This window comes from Elgaria multicarinata, chromosome 11 (genome assembly GCF_023053635.1).
Source record: "Elgaria multicarinata webbii isolate HBS135686 ecotype San Diego chromosome 11, rElgMul1.1.pri, whole genome shotgun sequence".
NCBI lineage: Eukaryota > Metazoa > Chordata > Lepidosauria > Squamata > Anguidae > Elgaria > Elgaria multicarinata.
In genome coordinates this window covers 17,334,673-17,356,144 of record NC_086181.1, presented here as the reverse complement: position 1 = coordinate 17,356,144, position 21,472 = coordinate 17,334,673, and the positions used below count along the sequence as shown (strand labels likewise).

Genomic DNA, 21,472 nt, shown 5'->3' with positions numbered 1-21,472 from the left:
TTTCTGGTACCTGTCCCTGGTACATCACTAGAACTACTTTTTTTGGCCTTTTGTGAGGGATGCCTTCTTAATATTTTGATAATGGATTTCTCTAAACCAGCGATTTATTGCATGCTCGTGATTGGCCACTCATGAAAGTTTGTGGGTCTTTTAAACAATATCGCGAACAACCAGAATATCTCCCATGGCATCCATTGTAAGTTCGTCATGAAAAGGACCACTTTTAAAGTGGTAAAATCTGAAAAAAGTGGGATCTTCCACTACTAGATGGTGCTGTCTCAATGGAACTGAATGGAACTGAACAGAGGGGAAGTATTCAATTCAAACCACATGGTTGCCCCTCTCCATCCATGTAATTAAGCCCCTAACAATTGCGCCAAAAAGCAGGAAGCACAAACGTCCCGGGTAAGCAACACAATTTCCCCTTAATGTAAAAATGCCCAATGTGATTTGCTAGCAGTGTCATACACTAGGGCAGGAGTGGGCAAATTCCAGTTTAAGGTGGAGAAGGCAAACCTAGTGAGTTAAGCTTTAAACTAGCACTTTTGGCCAATTGGTAGTGCCGTTATAGAATTGATGAGGTATGATTTGACCCTCTAGCCCAGGGTTGTTGAACCGCTTTCAACCTGAGGGCCAAATTCAATTTTGGAAAAGCTCTCAGGGGGTGCATTCCAGTGGTGGGCAGGGCAAAAGGAGTGGGGCCAAAATACCAAAAATACCAGCATATTTTAGCTTACAGCTCTTACTGCTAATAATTAAGCTGTGGGAGAGATGTTTCAATTTGAGAATGGGGGAAAGCATGTAAAAGGTGGGAAGCTACCAAACAATTGGTAATCAGAAGAAAGGGGGTGGGACCAGACAAAGGGGCCATGGCCTTCTGGGAAACTGCAGAGAACCCTAAGCAAGCCAGATTTGGCCCACGAGCCTGAGGTTTAACACCCCTGGTGTAGCTCCAAAAAGGGCTCAAGCAGCCACATTCTGAACATTTCCAAGTCATCTTCAAAGGTAGCCCCATGTAGAGCATATTACAGTAATCCAGTCACACAACCATCATTGACTCTATTGTGCACCTCTTCTGTGTGTGGCAGATGATTGTCTAAATTCTGTAGGCTGAGGCGGTGGGAAGAAGCTGGTGGGTGGATTAGGGTTTGGACTCAATGGCTTCGGAGCCTCCTCCATCTCTGAGAATCTGTTCATTGTATCTGAGGAGACAACCTATGAAAACATGGCCCTGCCTTGCCCTTGGCTGTTAAAGCGTTCTTTTCACAAACGTCTTTGTGTGGAATGTCCAGGTTTTGTACCTATATAGCTGCTTCAAAAGAAAGCGTCAGATATGCCCCCTTTGAAGGCTTTTAACCCTCTTTCTAGCAGGTTTTGTTTCCACCTGGAATTAAACCATTTTGAGGGAAATGAAGGGGAGGCAAGGAATATGTCTCTCTCTCTCTCTCTCTCTCTCTCTCTCTCTCTCTCTCTCTCTATTTTCCTGGGTAATTGGAGAAGGCCATCTTTGTTAATTGCTTATGTCTCTGTCCCTCTTTGAGGCAGACAAGGCCGCCTATTCATGCTAACAAAAGCCATGAAGAGACAGGTCTGGGATTTGCAACGCCGCGGCCCACTGTTTGATGTGAGGTGCTGAAAAGAGGCAGCTGCCTTTGTTGTCATGAAGAAGAAGAAGAAAAAAGTCGTGTCACCGGTGCCAGGACCCAACCCAGAAAAGGGATGCTGGGGAAATTCTGCTTTCCAAAAGGTGAGAAAAGATTGGATCCCGAATGCCAGAGAGAAGCGAAAGCAAACCCACCCACGTTTCTGAGACTCTCCAGAGCAGCAATTGTTTTGTAAGAACTTTGCCTTGTTGGTAGGTAGGGTGGCCGGCCACTTAATGCCAAAAGAGGAGGGCATGCATCTCACACACCCCCTAAAAGAGGGAAACGATTTCCATGAAATGTCCATACGTTAATTGATATGTACAGATGCAAATTTGGAAATAATGGGTATAATTGAAATAGAAATACAATATGTCTCACCATTGTGGAGACGTCTGGAACTCCATGTTTGCCTGCTGCCCAGGTTCTAACTACTAATGACAGACAACTGTTGTTTTATACTGTTGTTTTTATATTTTTGATGGTTTAAAATTTTGTATATTTTTTAATGTTCACTGTTTTTAACTTTTGTAAATCGCCCAGAGAGCTTCAGCTATGGGGCGGTATGTAAATTTAATAAATAAATAAAATAAATCAACTTCAAGGACCCTCTTCTCTCTGCCCTTCGAATGGTTCATTATCTTTAAACCAGACTGAGCCCTTAGCTAGACCTAAGGTTTATCCCAGGATCATCCTAGGGTTATCCCTGTGCATCTAAATGACACACAGGGGATCCCGGGAGCAGGCAGGGATGACCCTGGGACAATCCTGCGATAAACCTTAGGTCTAGGTAAGGCCTTAGACTTCAAATAGAGCTCACCAAACTGGTTCCCTCCTAGCATGCCCCAGACATAAAGGAAAGAGGACTCCTAGCAGTCCTCTTTCAAATAGAGGACTGTCGTCTGACCATCCTTCAAATAGAGGACTGTTAAGAACACAAGTAGAGCCATGCTGGATCAGACCAAGGGTCCATCTAGTCTGGCACTCTGTTCACACAGTGGCCAACCAGCTGTTGGCCAGAGACCAACAAAACAGGACACGGTGAAACAGCACCCTCCTACCCATGTCCCCCAGCAATGGTGCATACAGGTTTACAGACTCAGATACTGGAGGTAACACATAGCCATCAGGGCTAGTAGCCATTGATAGCCTTCTCCTCCAGGAATTTATTCAACCCCCTTTTAAAGCCATCCAAATTGGTGGCCATCACTATGAGCATCATCAGAAGAGCATTTTATCTCATGCTCACTACTGCCCATTTACGGATGTCCACATGTCCTTTAGCCGACAACATGCGCTTCCTGCTCCTTCTTGCCTGTTTTCCATCACAAAATGGACCCCTTTTAAACTGACTTTTTTTAAAAAACGGGATGTGCTGCCATTTCCTGCTGTGTGCAGGAAAAGTGGTGTGATAGAAAAACAGCCCCTGAATTGCCCATGTGGTCCTTATTAACTTCCTCTTTCTTCTCCCAGTAGAAAGAGGAAGTATTGTGGGATAGGAGCAGGGACGGAGAAGTGATGGTAGAACCGTGATCCCCCTATGTGATGATGCTCTACATCCTGTGGTAGTGAATTCTATAGTTTAACTATGCATTGTGTGAAGAAGTACTTCCTTTTGTCTTGAATCTCCTACCAATCAGCTTCATGGGTTGACCCCGGGTTCTAGTATTATGGGAGAAGGAGAAAAATGTCTCCCTATCTACATTCTCCATACCATTGCATTATTTTGTACACCTCTATCACATCTCCCCTTAGCCTCCTTTCTTCCAAGCTAAACAATCCCAGTTGATGTAACCTTCCCTCACAGGAGAGATGCCCCAGCCTCGTGATCATTTTAGTTGCCCTTTTCTGCACTTTTTCCAGCTCTATAATATATATTTTTAGGTGTGGTGACCAGAACTGTACACAGTATTCTAAGTATGGTCGCACCATGGATTTGTATAAAGGCAAATGAATACTGGCAGTTTTAGTCTCAATTCCTTTTCTATTAATGCCTAACATGGAGTTTGCCTTCTTTACAGCAGCTGCAGAGTGGGTTGACATTATCATTGATCTGTCCACCACAACCCCAAGATCTCTTTCTTGTTCAGTCACCACCAGCTCAGATCCCATCAAGTTATAGTTGAAGTTCTCTGTTGTCTGTAAAGTTGGGCACATGACCACACTACTTGATGGATCAGGCCATAGTCTGTAATCCAGTATTCTGGAAGATGGTGACGCAATATCTGTGTCCCCAGAATCAAGTACTGACTTTAAACATGGAGGACCCATTTAGTTGTCATGGCTAACAGCCATTGATAGCCATTAATATGTCCTGTCCCTTTAAAACAATATTTCCTGGTCTCCACATGCAGAAAAATGATGTAGGAATTACATGGGGCAAAGCCTGAGGGGATAGGATGGATTGTACCATTTCAGACTGTAGGTGGGCATCTCATTTCGGAATGCTCTGTTGTGTAAAGAGTTCCCTGCTAATGGAAGAAGCTACCACAGCAAGGGATGAGCTGGGCAAAAGACTTTTTCCCTGGAGACAATATTAATCCTCCCTGTTTGACTTAATGGTACATTTGAGTGACTGGCATATGGTTGTTAAACTAACCAATGTTATTGTAGCAATAGACTACTGGATAATAATTTTATGGAAATATGGAGTTGATTTATTGTGTTTTGGAACAACAAAGCATAGCCGTTTGTTTTATTAGGAACATTAGAAATATATAGGATGTTTAAGTGAATAAAGGTGCAATCCTATGCATGTTTAGATAGAGAAAAAAAAAATCTTACCACTCCCAGCATTCCCAAGAGAGCTGTGCTGGCTAGGGAATGCTGGGAGTTGTAGGACTTTTTTCTTTCTAAACATGCATAGGATTGCACCCTAATTGTGTTTGTTTATTTAGTAATGAAAAGAACAATAGTTTTGTTTTTGTTTATAGTTAGACATATGATATATATATATATATATATATATATATATATATATATATTCTATTTTTTAAAGTATTTATCACTTATAAATGATTTTTAAAGCAATAATAATGAAATACTTTCTCCCGACGCTCTACCTTTTACTTGCAGGTTGTTTTATTTATACATGGGGGAGTATTCAAAAATGGCATTCATCTCACCTGTAGTCTGAAGTGGTACAATTCACTCTGCCGCTTCAATATCCCACCCTCTCATCCTGCTTGTATGAGCAGACCAGGACACAGCGAGTGCCCATCACCACATCTTGTGGTAGTGAATCCCATGAGCAAGGATGGCCCAAGACATTTGATTCCCTGAGGCAAAGGGCAAGATGGCACCCCCACATCCATATGCAGAAGCTGACTGGACAGGTACTTGAATCTTACATCAATGCTGAAGATGGGACAACATCCTCAACCACACCTGACAGCAGCAGGCTAGCTTGCCGCACAGGCAGATTGGCACACACAGCTCCATCCGCCAACACCTCACCGCTCCTGAGCATCTGCTGCCTAAGGCAGCCATCTCACTGTCTTCAGGTAGGGCTGGCCTTCCCACATGTTAACTGTGCATTGGAGATCTTGGAGATCCTATGTCAATCTGGAAGAGAAGGTATACCCAATGGTGTGGGTTTTCCAGGACCTTTTCCGGAAAATAGGATCACTTGCGTAGGAAACTTTTCAGTTTACATCAGAAAATGTTCCAAGACATATAATTTAGTCCAAGAGACATATAATTTAGTCCATTTGTTTTATTTATATTTAGTAAACAAAGCTAAAAAAAGTAGCTAATGTTAATTTTTGGTCCCAAAATACCACAAGTATTTGACCCAAAATATTTGAGGGGGGGAATTAAAGCACACAATGTGACTTAAGTTTTATATTATGAAGAACATGCTATTCAAATACATATAATAATAATAAAAAGACAATAGCATGTACTTCCCTTATGTTATTTAATTTTAAGGAAAAAGCACACAAAGGTACTGAAAAATTGTTGACACCCTAATTAATTTTAGCAATCCAAAGACATGTGCAAAATATGTTGACAACCACTCATCAATTCAACTGTCTTGAATTGTTGTTGGGGCACCTTCTCTTTCGTCCTAATACTGTTTGCCTATTTATTAATTAGAAGAATAGAAAGAATTTTGTTATATATCGTCATTATTTGTTAGTTCCATTTCACCCTGAGACATATATGTATTCTGTCACATATTTGCTAAAGATAATCACTTAAAAACATTAATTACAAGTTTAATTAACTGCTAAGCTTGTAGTTGCAACTGGCATATATTAATTTTTACTCATCAACTTATGAAACAGAAAATTTTCCATGGAAAAATAAAGCACTGAAAAAATTTCATTTTGAAAGATTTTCTGTCCCACATCAAGGGGGAAAGTACATGCTATTGTCTTTATAGTGCAGCCTTCCCCAACTGGGGCCCCTCCAGATGTTTTGCACTGAAACTTTCAGGATTCCTGATCATTGGCCATGCTGGCTGGGTGATGGGAGTTGAAGTCCAAAACATCTGGAGGCTGGGGAAAGCTGACCTAGTGAGTTAGAACATGTTGTATGGGATGCAAGGCTCTGGTGTTGTCGGAAAACGAGGATGCCAGAAGAACTGGGACAGGTAGCAGATTGTACTCCTGAATTCTCTGGGAATATAGGTCCATAGCCTTAGTAGGGTGGTAGCTGCATTGTAAATCACTGACCAAGTCTGGACAAAAATTAGCCTTCTGCTTGCGGATGCAGCCCCTTCGTTCTTCCCTTTGCACAAGCTGCTATTAAACTAGGACATCTTTAATTTAACCTTACTTTCTCATTTCATTTGAACTGGGGAACTATGGTTAGCAGTTTTAGAACAAACCAGGATATTAAACCACAGTTTGAAGATGGTTTAATATCCTAGCTTATTCTGAAGCTGGTAACCATAGATTCCAATTTTGGATAAAGTCAAGGTGCATAGAACTCAAAGCTGCCAGGTCATTTTGATATCTGAGGTGTAAAATCCCACAACGGCCTCTCCTTGGGAATAAAATAAAAGGAAATTAAACAATGGGACAATTTGCTGCCCTTTTGTGGCACTCAGAAGCTGCTGCCTGAGGCTGACTATGCACCCTGCCTAAAATGAGGCTGTTGATCTTCTTTCAGCCCAGAGACCGAATTCTATTTCGGAAAAGCTCCGTGGGGGGGGGGGTGCATTCCTGTGGGGTGCAGGGCGGAAGTAAAAGGGGCTGGGTCAAATATATCAGGATATTTTAACTTAAAGCTCTTACTGCCAGTCACTAAGCCTTAGGAGAGGTATTTCAACCTTTTAGAATGGGGGTAAAGCTGCACATAGGCTGGAAAACCACCAAAAATCAGCAATGGTTCAACACTCCTGACCCAAAGAGAGGGCCAACCCCCATCAAGTGAGCGGGAGAGAAAATGTAATCAGTGGGAGACAAATGCCCCACTGATTACAAGTGTCGAGTCCTGTGACAGTTCTACCTAAAGCTAATGGGTAATATCAGTACTAATTTAAGTCCCATTCATTTCAGTGGGCCTACTCTACATAGGACTAGTGTTGTCTATTACCCAATGTAAACAATGTAAGCATAGGACATCAAAGCTTTACATAGGGCTGTCCCTGGTTGAATTTCTTACATTTCATGGTCCCGTTGTTTACAGCAGCCCTTCCCAAACTGGTGCCCTCTGTGTGTTGGGCTACAGCTCCCAGCACGGTCTAGGTGTGAGGGATGGGAATTGCAGTTCAACACATCCGGAGGACGCTAGTTTGCAATCTCTTTCTTTCTCCGTGCATCGAATGAAATTTGCTCCACTCCACCAAGGCTTATGCCAGAATAAATCTGTGTGCCTTTTAGGTGCCCCAAGTATCTTTGTCTTTGGTTTGAAGACTTCGGGGTGGGTGGAAGCACCCCCTGTCTAGATTGCACATTCGATTTGAAACGAAACTGGTCGGTACTGCTGCCTGTCCCGTGTTAGCCGCATTCACACGCGAGGCGTCGGCTATCCCTGTGGAGCCTTTTGCCGTCGCGCCCTCCGGACCCACGCCTTGCCGGCATCTTCCGCTTGGCGGGTTTTTCTCTCTCTCTCTCTCTCTCTGTGCTCTTCTGCTTCGCCCTCCTGCAGGTTTCGCGGGCTCGCTCGGAAAGCTGAGCCGAGCGGCGCCGACGAGAGACGAAGAGAAGGACATTAACTTAATTGCCTCGGGTCTCTTCTCGGAAACCCCAGCCTGGAGGCTTCCGGGCTCAGCCCTGGAGACGGGATTTCGAGATTAAGCGCCGCGAGGAGGAGACGACCGCGATCCTTCGCCCCTCGCGAGCGGCAGGAGGCTAGTCCGCATTGATCCCGGATCCCTTCGCCTGCCGCCACTGGAGTTCCTTCCTTCCTTCCTTCCTTCTTCCCATCCTCGCCGCCTGCCTCCCTCCTTCCCTCCCTCCTTGCAGCGGAGGTGGGTCTTGCATCGACTCCTCGCCCTGAAGACGCCGCCGGCGGGGCGTGTGCGCGTGTATGTCAGGTATGGGGCTCTGTGGGGGCCTGGCGGGACCTTTTCGGAGAGTGACAGCGCCGGCAAGGCCAGCTGCTTGGCAGGCGGCTGGAGAGGCTCAGTCAGGTAGGGCAAGATCGGACAAGCTGCACGGAGGGGAGCAGGGGAAAGCGGAGCGCCGCCGCCTCGACGGAGGGCTTCCTGCGCCGTCCACCTTCCACCTCCACGCCCGCTCTTCCTCGCGCGCTTCCCCATCACCCCTCCTTTTGCATTGCTCCAACAACCCATTTCCTCACGCTCCTTCCTTTCCTTTCCTTCCTTCTCCGACACCTCCAAACCAGTTCCTCCGGTCCTTCCCCACCTGGGTCTTTCCCTTCTCCCCGCGCCGTCCTTCTCCCACCCAGACACCCCCCACTCCTGTTTGGGGAGCGGAGCCTCCACGGACTCTTCTCTCCCCCCCCCCCCCCCCGCTCGCCGTGCGCGCCACGGCCGCCCGCCCGCCCGCGCCAACTGCACCATCAGCCTTTGCGCTCGCTTTAACAGCAAAGCGGGGAATGGGATCCCGACGACGGCGAGCGAGTCCCGCTTTGCATGTGGAGACCTGAACAGACGCATGTCTGGCTGAGGAGGAGGAGGAGGAGGAGGAGGGGGTGGTGTGTGCCCCCCCCACACACACACGCATGCCAAGGGGCAGGAGGAGGACGGCCGGGGGCACAGCGAGGGCACCGTAAAGGTAGGAGGCAAATGGCTGAAAGAGAGTCAGCCCTTACTTACACTCTCTGTGTGTGCCAAGAAGCTCCCAACTCCCTGACTGTAGAACCCAGGCGTCCCTCAGGCTTCTACCAGACCCTCCCCTTCTTCCAGCACGCTAGAAATTACTCTCCCCCCCCCCCCCCAGCACCCAGTCTCCAGGATTCCCATACACTCCTCCCGCCTCCAGGGCTAGATCGTACTCCACTCCTGAAGAACTCAGGTGTCCGGGATTCCCTCGTACTCTTCTCCCCTGCACTAGATCTTATTCCCCTACCAAAGAACCCAGACATCCGGGATCCCCTCACACTTCAGCCCCCCCCCCCACTAGACTTCAATCTGCTTCCAAAGAATCCAGACATCTGGGATTCCCTCATGCTTCTCCCCCCCCCCCCCACATACACACAGTAGACCTTTCTCCCCTCCCAAAGTACCCAGGCATCCGAGATTCTGGTGGTAAACCCCTCCCCAACACACGCACATAAGCACATTAGACTCTTTCCAAAAGAACCCTGGGCATCCGGGATTCCAGCCTCTCCTAGGCATTAGACCTTGCTCCCCTTTTCAAGAACCCAGGGATCTGGTATTGTCCAAAGCGCTTAAAACGGTTCAGCTCACCCCACCCTGGTTTGGGACAGGCATCTGTTCCTGCCTATCCATCCCGCTTAGGTAAAGTTGGGGTGGGGGGAAGAGAGGACATGGCTACGGTCAATATACCACCTTATGCATGCATGCACGCACGCACACACAAACACACACACGCACGCCTATGAGGAGGGTTAGATGGAAACCAGCTGGAGCGAGAAGAATGGAAAAGCGGAAATATCCCTGGCTTGTTCGCCCCTTCATCCGCCTGGTTTGGATTATGTGCTGGTGATGGAAAGCAGGACGCCTGGGTTCCCTGGAAGGGAGAGCGATCCAGAAGCCAGGGCTAGCCCCAAATACACATCAGCCCTTTTGTTTGGATTCATTGAACCCAAACCAATTGATTGGTCGTCCCAAGGAGAAAGGGTAGATTAGAACCCTTGACCTTCAAAGAACAGAAATCAAAGCCAGTTTCTTGTACTTCAAGGGACTACCGCATGGCTGGTATGACGGAAGGGTCAGTATGATAGGATCCAAGGCCAGCCGTCCCCAATCTGGTGCCTTCTAGGATAGACTACAACTCCCGTAATCCCTAGGCAGCATAGCCACAAGTCATGGGAATTGTCACGTTGGGAAAGGCTAATTTTAGCAATCTCTTGTCCAAGATGTAGCCCTGAGTTTACTGGGAAGAGGTGGGATCCAGGTGCAAAGGTGGTGCATGTTTTGTAGGAGCAAAAATGCTGAAGATCGTAGCAGTCTGTGTCGTCATTCCCACCCCAACCTCCGTAATTCTAGTCTTCCCATCTTTCTATTCCACATGGCTAGGAGTGCCATTTCAATGCATAAAGAGGGCTTGGCCAGTTCACAGCCATACTTAAAGGATGCATTCAGGATTAAACTGGAAGAAAGCAGCATAGTGGAGGAGCATTAAGTTGCAGTTACCTCATCATCATATGTTATCTATGCAGTTAGCAAAGTCCAGAACTTTCAGAAATGGGACAGCAGTTAGAGCAGACGCCAAACAGAGTTAGTTATATCAAGACAGGTCAGCCAGTGACTTCCCCTTATCAAATGTAGGCACACAAAGGGGATTTGTGCCTTTGGCATGCACGCTTGGTACAGTTTCTTTATTAAATTTATATCCTGCCTTTCCACCGAAAATGTTGCTCAAGGCGGCTAACACTTATAAAAACTGAAACGAAAACAGAACCTTAATTAAAGCATAGCATAGAAACAAATAAATTAAAACACGGTTACGTCGGCCCTTTTCATTGATTAAAAACCACAGTTGCTGGGTAGAACGGATGGGCTGTCTGGAAAGGCTGATGTTCTTGGGAAATAATAGCATATGGTCTGCAAGAAGGTAGGAGTGATGTATGTGACCCTACCACACATTTTCTTTAAATGGTGCTTCCAAGGTTAGGTCACAAGAGGGTGGAAACTGGGTACCAGGACTCCTGGATATATGTGGGGGGTTTTCTGAATATGGTTTAGTCTTCAGTCTGTTTGTGTAATGGGGGAGTAATTGTTCCTGGATGCTCAACCTAGTAGCTTAGAGCAGGGTGGGCAGAAGTAGATCTGGATCTACTGGTAGATCTCTTGGTGTTTTGCAGTAGTTTGGCAAGGGTTTCTAACTCCAAATTGTTGCAGCAGCAACAAAATGACCTTCTCTCTTCCCTGAATTATACTGCTGAAATGAAGGAAGCTTGGGGTTACTGGATTGGATTTTTGTGCCAAAGGACTGTGAGCTCCGTTCAGTTCTGCTACTTAAAACAAATTCCTGGGCTCCACATTCTTTAATTCTTAGCATATGTCTTTTGTACCAGGTTCTCATTGGTGGTTCCCTGGGTTCTACTAAAAATATTGTTAATCCTACAAGCCTGAACTCTGCCCACCCCTGGAGTATGCAATATTGGGCTAGATGACCTGATACAAGTAGCTTCATAGGTTCATATCAACTAGGGATCAGCAACTGGAGCACTTGTAAGTCAGGGATGGGCAGAAAGTAGATCTGAGGATGTACAGGCAGATCTCAGGGAGACTTGCAAGCTTTCTGACTCCCAGTGATTTAATAACAGCAACCAAAAAACCCCATCCCTTCCCACCCTGCACTGTTTAGATGAGGTTGCTGAAATTAAGAAAGCTGGGTGGAATGGTATATGACTTAGGAGTGGTGTTCTGTATGAAATGTTCTGATCCAAAAACAAATTCTTGGCCTGAGTCATGTGCCCAGAGGCATCCTGTTCCTTAGTTCTATTAGGTGCCTGTCTGCACAGAGCCACTATTTTGCACTTGATGCCAGGTGATGGACCCAGAGATGCTAGTGAAAAACCAGAATAGAACCTGGACTCCTGAAGTACAGTGATGGAGGATGTGTCAGAAGGAGACTGATTTCAGCAGTCGAATTTAGGAGGTGGGAAACGGTGTTTTATTAACTCTCCTTTGGGAGTTGGAAACACTTGCTGATCCACTGCAAATCACCAGGAAATCTACCAGCAGATTGCAATCTACTTTCTGCCTGGAGGCTAGCAAGGGAGGGAGATCCCTGGATTCCTTCTGGGCGCATATGTCAGCAGGACTCCTGGGTTCTCTGGAAACAATTGGATCTCATCATAGCCTGAGTGTCTCACAGGTTCTTTTGTCATGTGATCCAAATGTTGAGCAGAGTTGGCCCTACCGTTAGGCAGAGTGAGGCAGCTGCTTCAGGTGGCAGATGCTGAGAGGTGGCAGCAAGGTGTTGGAGGAGAGAGCTATGTGTGCCACGTGACCTGCTCTGACCCCCTAAGTTAGTCTTTGGGGACGATGCAAGTCCTATCTTAAGTGTTGAAATAAGAATGAGCTGCTTGACTAATTCGCTTTTGTGCATGGAATGGGAGGCCTCAGGTAGTCAAATGTCTTGGGCTGGCCCTGATGTTGAGGCCCTTTCTCTATGTGAGGCCGTTGTTCCAAGGTCATCCTCAGGTGCTGAACTACTCCAGTGCCCCAGCTTCAAATCTCCCCTCTTGATTTCCTGGGGCAGCAATCACACGGAGGCATCTACGTTCTCTTCAGGTTGAATGCAAAGCTACTTGATGGACATAGGGCTCATCTACACCATGCAGGATATTCCACTATGAAAGTGGTGTATGAAAGGCAGGAGCCACACCAAGCAGGATATAGCGGTATGAAAGCGGTTTATGGTATATGTCAGTGCGCCCCAACAGTTGTCAGTGCACTTCAGTACTGCTATAAAGCAGTAGAGTGGCCCCAACCTTTTATATACCACTTTCATACCACTTTCATAGTGCAATATCCTGCATGGTGTAGATGAGTCCACAGTGAAGCATGACAAGTGTTGCTAAAGCACATGAAGAAGCCAGGAGGCAGGGTTGTCGGTAGGCACTTACAAGTTTCAGGGTGCAGGGTCACAGGACACAAAGCTGCATAAAATCTACATATGCTAATTTAGATCTATAGACGCAAATTTAGAAATAATTACCAGGATTTACTCACATTTCACAATGCTAGATACTTAATTTCTCATCCAAATCCCCTCAAATAAATACGTTCTTCTGTTCATTTGCACCCTAACCTAGGTCATCTGAAACCGATGGGAAACCTTTTTTGCTAAGCTTCATTGTCATGCAAGGGAAAAACCTTTTTTGAGGGCGTGTTGCAGTGTGTCTCCTCAGCTGCGATTCCCCTTGAAAACCCCTACATGGCAATTAAGATGAGGGGGGAAAGAACCTCTGGACACTCAGTACCATTGGACACTCTGGGTTCTGTAGCGTAGATCTGGGGTCGTGGGAAATAGTTTTGGGGCCAGGCCTACCCATGCTTCTGCCGGGGTGGGGGAGAGAAAAGACATGGGGGGCAGATGTTACTTCCCAGACTCTATTCATGGCTGTGCCCAGGCAAGGCTACAAGATCCTCTAAAGGGGATTGGTAAGGAGGCTTATAGATTCAGATTTTATGGAAAGGGAGATCTCCTGGACCCAAGGAGGTTGAGAAATTCACCGAAAGCACTTTATTAGCATTAAAACTAAGACTGTATTTCACATGTATTTCCCTAGAGCCGTTTCAACGAATTTGGTGCCTTCGGAATTTTTTCTTTCATTTTATGCAAAAGCAAGTTTCCGACCCTCATGGAAAATGCACAAGTTAAATTTCAGAAGGCGGAATGGATCTTGGGTGGTGGGGTGTTAGTGGTGCTTCAGCGCTTTGCATGTCTCCTCTTAGCTTCTCCTTGTCTACTACCACCTGTTGGCCCAACATAATCCCCTTCCCCACTCTTCTTACCCTTCCCTCTTCCAGTTCCCCTCAGTCCACATGTGGGTGTGTGGTGATGGTGAAGCTTCCGTCTTGGAAGCACAAAGTAACAATAACTGCAATTGCACTGAAAATTCATGTCATTTAATTTGGTTTCGGAATCAGGATTGTCTTGCACAGAATTTGGGGCTCCTCGGTTTTGATACAGTGGGTTGCCAAAGTAGTAGCCACTGGATACAAGTGCTGCCAAAGTAACTGCAAAGGCCCAGATTTCTCCTTATCGGATGGGGTGGGGGGAAGAATGAACAGAGCACCAGGTGCCATCTCTGTGGAAGCTGCAGGCCAGAACTGTGGACATCCTGAAAGTAGCTGCAGCTTCCTGCTTGTTGATGAGCGTTTAGGCTGGGAGGCGGCAGGTCGGAGCCTGCCCGGTGCTAAGCTACGCATACCTCCTCGGAGCAGGGGCTGGTTCTCCTCCGCGCGCGGAGTGCCTGCAGCGTCGCACGACAGGCATCCGCACCCCCCACTCTTTCACACGGGAAGCAGCGAGGTCACGGGCGGGCGCTGGGCATGGTGGGAAAAAGAGAGAGAGAGAGATGCCTATGCAAATAGCCTAAGGGTCAGGCTTAACTCTCTCTGAAGAGATGTTTGCTTAGCCACTAGGCACCACTCCCCTGCCAAAGAAACCCGGGCATCCAAGCCTCGCCCTGCTGTAAGCCAAAGAACAACAGATTCCCGGGTCCTTGCGCTTGCTAACCCTAGGGAAAACAAGACGCCATAGCAGCACTTAGGCCTCCTCATCCCAAGGGACCCAGAAGGCCTGCTTCCTGATCCCTCTGACCTAATCTGTTAGATCTCACTTTGTTTCCAGAGCCCCCGTGCAAAGCAGGAGAGATCTCCCCCTCCCCGCGGCCCTATTTTTTCTCTTCCACTAACCTACGTACTTTGTAGGTAAGATAGGCATATTGGCTCCTAGCTCTTTCCTGCACGCCAGTCCCTTCCGGCTTCTCTCATTCTGCCCACTAGGAGGTCAAGGAGACGTCTGTGGCTTAAGCAGAAACACATGCAGGCACATGTGTACACACACACTCTCCGTGTTCATGGGTCACCCGGTCCAATGCTGAGCCCCCATCTGTGCATCCTCTCCCAACCGCTCCAGCGGAGGAGGGCAGTTTATTTTCTTGCCCCCACTTAGTCCCTGTCCCTTCCATCTTACTCAACCACCACCACCCCCATGATGAAAATGCATATATTGGGGTGGGGGTGCAGTAGGCAGAAAGGATGGGTCCAGCTCTGCCTAGATTGGCTGGATTGGTGGAGGAACGGGAGGGGGGGGAGTAGAGCTCCATCAGTGTCAATTTCAAAGGCGAGAGGGATTAGCCACCCTCCCTACCCCATCCCCCGTGTGGTAGTCCTCCCCAGATGTTGCCACATCTGGATCCCATTCCCTTGGCTCCCGACAGCAGCTGCAGAATTCGCAGGCGTCACCTGATGTTTCCCAGCTGCCCCTGGGATGGGACAGGGCGGCGGCGGAGCTTTTGGGCTCAAAGGTGTTTTGTAAACTGTAATCTCCTTTCAAAAGGAGGAGCTGCAGGTGGGGAGAGGGGGTGGTAGTATTTGTGGCATAATACCAGACCCCGGGGCGAGTTCAGCCTCGCAGGTTGTGCATTCTAGAGGGTGATGTTCTCCATCTCTAATATGAGAAATATTTCAAAGGGGACACGGCAGCCAGATTCACTCTCTGGGTAGCGCTGGAGTCTTAAGCATTGAGCTTTAGGTAAAAGATGGAGGAGCTGTGGCCAGTAATTAAGTCAGCCTTGCTTCAACCTTCCAGATGGCGCCTTCCAGATGTGTGGGGCTGCAAACCCCATAATCCCCAGATAGTGGGCTAATGGCCATGCTGGTGGGGGATCATGGTAGTTGTAAGTGCCAGCTCTGGGTTTTTGAGTCCCTTGGGCAAGACACCCTCATTGGGCTTCCCTTCCTCAGTGAGTCTATCTTCTCCCCACTTTTGTCCCCACCTGCTATTCCTCCTCGTCCTCTTCCTCCTTTCTACTTGACAGGCAGAGAGCCAGTGAGCAAGAAGGCAGTGGCACCTGCTGCTCCTCCTTCTCAGCACCACTGTTGTCTGAGCCAGAATGAGGGCCAGGTGAGCAAACAGGTTGCAGTGGTTAGGAGGAGTTGCCACTCCAGGAATCTCTTGTCAGTGGGCACCTGCTGGGGTGTGGGCCCTCAGCAGGTGCCCAGCCATGCCCCCTCTTGTCACTGGCCCTGGGAGTTGTAGCCCAATACATCTGGAGGGCATCAGATTGTGGGAAGGCTGAAAGAAGAGGTATTGGAGATCAGGTGAATTTCTTGCCTGGAACGTGCCAGGGTGTTGATCAGTACTTAGAAAATATGTTTCTTCTTTATTTTATCTCTATTATATGCCACCTGGGGTATCTTGTATATAGGTGGGATATAAATGGAATTATTATTATCATCATCATCATCATCATGATGCCCTGATGTATTGAAATTGGTAGGGTGTCCCGATACAAAAGAAGACACTATTTAACTTCTGCAGAACGGGGAATTTCATCAGGCATGTCACTCGCTCACACACTGAAGCCTGGGGCTCTCCAAATGTATTGGACTATAACTGCCATCATCCCAACCATGCTGGCTGGGATGCTGGGTCTTGAAGTCCAACACATCTGGAAGGCCCTGCATTGGGACAGGCTGGGGTTCAAAGCAGGGAGAATATTAACCTAGAACTCATAGGTCCTGTCTACTGAGAGTTTGTTTTTGTCTCCTTTGCTAGATCCAGCAAGCGATACTGAGCCCTCGGCAAAGTCTACATCCATTGGCATCTTCCCATCTCCCTTTGCCAGCAGGGAGACAAAGCATTTACCTCTGGGCAAGGGTCCGTTCTCCTCGCTCATCCCATGGAGAAACAAAAGATGCAGCATGAGATTTGCCGAGACCCTGAGGAGTCCAGGCTTTCAGGCACATGAACTGCGAAGAGGTACCAGCACCTGTTAGGGACAGGGAAGCAGGAAGTGGTCCTCGCAGCCCTGCCAAGAAAGTTCCAACTCTTCCCAGGCTGGCTTACATCAGGGAAGGTCATGAGTAAAACCCAGGATCTGCTTGGCTGGGACTGAAGGAAGCACTGAATCCACAGGTAACACTTCCCCACCCCCTGCCACTCGTGTCCATGGATCTCACTCACAACCCCTGGCACTGATTTCTCACCTTCGCCTGGACCTCTCCCCGGTTTGACTGAAGTCACTGAGACCTTACCATTTCAAAAGGCTCAGTCTTTACAACAGCAGTGCCAAACCTCTTTTGGTTCGAGGGCCAAATGACATTTCTGAGAGGCCCACGAGGATTTATTTCAGGGGTGGACAGGGTCAAATGCTGGTATTTTGGAGCCAAAATACCAGCAAGTTGTAGCTTAAAGCTCTTACTGCTTTAAGTATTATAAGGACCTATGGGTTCTAGGTTAATATTCTCCCTGCTTTGAACCCCAGCCTGTCCCAATGCAGGACCTTCCAGATTTGTTGGACATACTTTTTGGGAGGTGGGGAGTGATTTATAAGTGGCCATCCTTGGCTGGCCGCATTTGACCCCTGGGCTGGGGTTCTGCCCCCCCCTCTTCTAGAGCAGGCTGGTCAGTCTTCAAGCTTAAAGGATCTCCTTTGTTATTTTTTTTTTCTTACTAAAACCTTAAGATCCACTAACTGGATCTTGTTGCAGAACACACACCCTTTGCTAGTCCCAAAATCCTGTAATTCAATTTGTTTTGAGTATCAACGTTGAATGGAACCAACAGTCCTTCCAAATCCAACCTACTTTGGCCAAGCTTCCTTCATTTCAGCAGCATAATTTAGGGCAACTCCCAAACCTGGTGCCTTCCAGATGTTTTACAATGGTCAGAGCTGATGGGAGTTGTAGTCCAAAGCATCCAGAGTGGACCAAAGCAAGGAAGCCATTTTGGGTGGGTGGGTGCCATTTTGTTGCTATTGTTAAACAATTGGGAATCAGAAATCCTTGCTGATCTAGTGCAAATCAACCCAGGATCTAGCAGTAGATTCTACACTTCCCTGCCCTAAAGTTAACCTCCAGCGATATGTGACAGACTGAAGCCAGGATGGGCATGAGTTGCCTCTTGCCCGATAACAAATACTTCATTTCAGAGTGCAATATTATGGCCAAACCTCGAAAAAACCTCCAATGTATGACACATTATAGCGATTGCACCACCACAACTCACCTAATATATCTATTAACCCTCTCAGATTCTTGCTTAATGCTGCCAAATTACTCTAGACACCTGCTTTGAGGTAGGTTTGCAGCTACCTAAAGGTAAATTCGGCAGCTGCTAGCCGGCACAGCAGACAAGAGGTCAAGTGTCACAGTATCCGGATACTATGACAATAAGGCTGCAATCCTACACACACTTACCTGGGATCAACGTCCACTGAACTCCACAGAGCTTACTTCTGAGTAGACATGTATACATTGCTTCATTAATACTTTAACCTGTGCAATCCTGTACATGCCTATTCAGAAGTAACTCCTCGGGTTCAGAGGTACTTACTCTGAGGTGCATGTGGATAGAACTACAGCTTTAGTTGCTATACTGATGATGAGTAGCTGCTGCTGTCTGCTACTGCCAGGAACAGTTTTCCTAATCCACACTTGTTTGCTCCTGTATCTTTAACAGTTGTATTGAAAAGGGAATTTCAGCAGGTGTCATTTGTATATATGGGGAACCTGGTGAAATTTCCTCTTCATCACAGCAGTTAAAGCTGCAGGAGCCCTGCCCTCTTTTCAATCTGGTCACTCTAGTATAGCTCCTGCACGTTAACTGTTGTGATGAAGAGGAAATTTCCCCAGGTTCCCCATATATACAAAAATGACACCTGCTGAAATTCCCTTTTTAATACAACTGTTAAAGATACAGGAGCCCTGTCCTCCTTTTTATATGGTCACCCTATGATAGGTGAGACATTTTTGAGATTCCTTTCTTCCTTTCTTTCTTCACAGGTCCCCGCTGTGCAGGGAGTGATGCTTATTCTGCTCCATGCCATGGTCACCCCATTGCTCTGTGTCATCCGTGCCGCTCCCCTTCCCGACACCACTGCCCTCTCTAACACCACTGATATCCTCGGGGGTGAGGCTTCCTTGAGGGATTGGGACCTCTTCTCTCCACGAGTCGCTCTTTCCAGCCATGAACCAGCGGGGCCCCCATTGCTTTTCCTCATGGAAGACTCCAGTGCCCAGCCAGGGCAGGCTGCCAACAGAACGCTCAAGTCCAAACGGTCGCTGGATGGTTCCATCCGCCGGGGAGAGATGTCAGTGTGCGACAGTGTCAACGTCTGGGTGACGGACAAGCGGACGGCTGTGGACATCCGTGGCAAAACCGTGACGGTGCTTTCTGAGGTCCAGACACTTACAGGCCCCCTTAAGCAATATTTCTTTGAGACAAAGTGTAATCCGGCGGGGGGGACAGTGGGGGGTTGCCGGGGCGTGGACCGCCGCCACTGGATCTCCGAGTGCAAGGCTAAACAGTCATACGTGAGGGCCCTCACTATGGATTCTGACAAGATTGTGGCCTGGCGATGGATCAGGATCGACACCTCGTGTGTCTGCACCCTACTCACTCGCACCGGCCGGACGTAGGGAGGAAAGGGTCGTAATCCGTGTTGTTGCTTTGGCTAAGGCCGCCTCCCTGGCCCAGGACACTCTCAGCCATTGATTGGTGCGATCTCTCAGCCCAACATGGTCTCTCATTGGCCAAGGGGCGTGTGCGGTGTTCGCACTGAACAGGAGGAAGGGGGTGGTCCCTACTGATCGACAGACATCTGGCCACCATGCCCGGCTCCGCTTGCGCTCCAGCCAAGCCAGGGTTCCATGTCAACCAGATACATCGTCATGACAACAAGCAGTGGCCATTGGCTGACTGGGGAAAGGAACTTGAGGCACTGCTAGGAGCTAACCAGGCAGCCTTTTGTGGAGTGGAGGGCTGGTTGGGGGAGGGCTGCAAAGACATTAATGGGTCCCTGGTGGTCCAAAGGGTATGTGTGCCAGCTCCAGGTTTTGGAGGGTCTTGAGCAAGGCACCCTCAGTGAGCTCCCTCCTTCAGCGACTCTGCCTTCTTACTGCCATTGTCACCAACTGTTTTTGCTCCTCATCCTCTTTCCCATCATGGTTGCCACTTGCTTGACAGGCAGAGCCACTGAGATAGGAGGCAGGGGCCATTGTCCAGGCCAATGGACCCCTCCGCCATTGTCCAGGCCAGAGTGCGAGGCAGGTGAGCAAGCAGGTTGCAAGGGTGAAGGGGAGGAGCAACTCCGTGAGGCTTTTGCCAGCGGGCCGCTGCTGGGGTGTGGGCCTTCAGCAAGCGGCTGACCATGGCTAACCTTAAGGCCTGTCCTGATGATGTCACCTTGCGTGATCAGGGCGCAGGTGTCTTGGGACCCTTGCATTGAGCCATTTGGGGCTGGCATTGACTGCCTGGCCCGGCCCGGCCCCACGAATCCTCCCTTCGCCGCTTGCAATGCACAGTGCGCTCCGGTGCTCCTCCCTCCGCGTTGTCTTCTAGATCAGGGTTTTTCAACTGTCTGCCCTGGGGGAAGCCTTTCCATCTCAAGACATCTGCCAAGGATTCCCTGCATGCGATTAAAAAAAGTTGTTCTGGGGCACGTTTTCAGGTGCATTGCCTGTACATGTGTGGCCATCAGGCACACCTGCTAGGCCTCACCATTGCTCTGTGCGCACGGAAAGTGCACAGCCTAGAACATGCCCAGCAGGGGAAATTCAGTCGTTGTGGGAGGTTTGACCACCGTCCCCGACCTGTTAATTGAGGAACTTCTGATAAACTATGGAGGAATCCTGGAGTTCTTTTGAAAACCGGTGTGCTTGATGGTGCAAGTTTACTTCTGGAGTCCCCCTTCCTTTCTTTTTTCGTTTCATATTTATTGCCTCCCTTCCCTCCAGCTGCAGTGTTTCTGTCTGACCCGTTCCTGTCATTTTAATTATTAACTTATTTGTGTACATTTACTCTCTGTGGGGGATACATTCTAGGGGAGAGTGTGTGTGTGTGTGTGTGTGTGTGTGTGTGTGTGTGTGTGTGTGTGTGTGTGTGTGTGTTTGGAGCCTGGGGCAGGGAGTGGGGAAGGATTAAAAACAAAAAATATGTCTGCTACTTCACTTCTAGTGTCCTGATGTCTTACTTTTCGGCAGGCAGGGGGTAGGGGAGAGCATCTGGAAAGCAAGGCTCTTGGAAATGAAACATGGTTTGCAACTAGGCCCTGCTGATATCCCAGCCGTCCTAACGTTTCTCAATTGCAACAAGCTGCATTTTGTACACACATGGCATCCCACCCCCTCTGCAGCGGCCTGGAAGTTCGGGAGGAAACTGGTCTCTGGCCCTCAAATGCCACCTTATGGCTGGCAGTGGAAATTGCAAGGCCTTATTGTGAGAGGGCAGAAATGGGCAGAGATCTGGATTTATTGGTAGATCTCTGGGTGATTTGTGGGAGATGGACAAGGATTTCTGACTTCCAGTTGTTTAACAGCAGCCTCAATGAAGCCTCACTGCCCTAAATTATACTGCACTATGATGATGATGATTTATATAGCACCATCAATGTACATGGTGCTATACAAAGTAAAATAATAAAAACAGCAGCACCCTGCCACATAGGCTTACGTTCTAATACAGCCTTCCTCAACCTGGGGCGCTCCAGATGTGTTGGACTGCATCTCCCAGAATGCCCCAGCCAGCTGGCTGGGGCATTCT

The 21,472-nt window shown here is 48.1% G+C and overlaps 1 protein-coding gene across 1 annotated transcript; it reads left to right on the top strand.

Moving 5' to 3' along the window:
* Nucleotides 1-8,171: 8,171 nt before the first annotated feature.
* LOC134406903 (brain-derived neurotrophic factor-like) lies at nucleotides 8,172-19,976 on the top strand. Its single transcript, XM_063138557.1, has 3 exons — nucleotides 8,172-8,226; nucleotides 16,487-16,846; nucleotides 18,715-19,976. Exon 3 carries the CDS (start codon nucleotides 18,736-18,738, stop codon nucleotides 19,348-19,350), a length of 615 nt encoding a protein of 204 aa, XP_062994627.1. The 5' UTR covers nucleotides 8,172-8,226; nucleotides 16,487-16,846; nucleotides 18,715-18,735; the 3' UTR covers nucleotides 19,351-19,976.
* The last annotated feature ends 1,496 nt before the right edge of the window (nucleotides 19,977-21,472 follow it).

Coding starts and splice junctions, on each gene's coding strand:
- LOC134406903 (XM_063138557.1), top strand. CDS start 18,736: ATGCTTATTCTGCTCCATGCCATGGTCACCCCATTGCTCTGTGTCATC.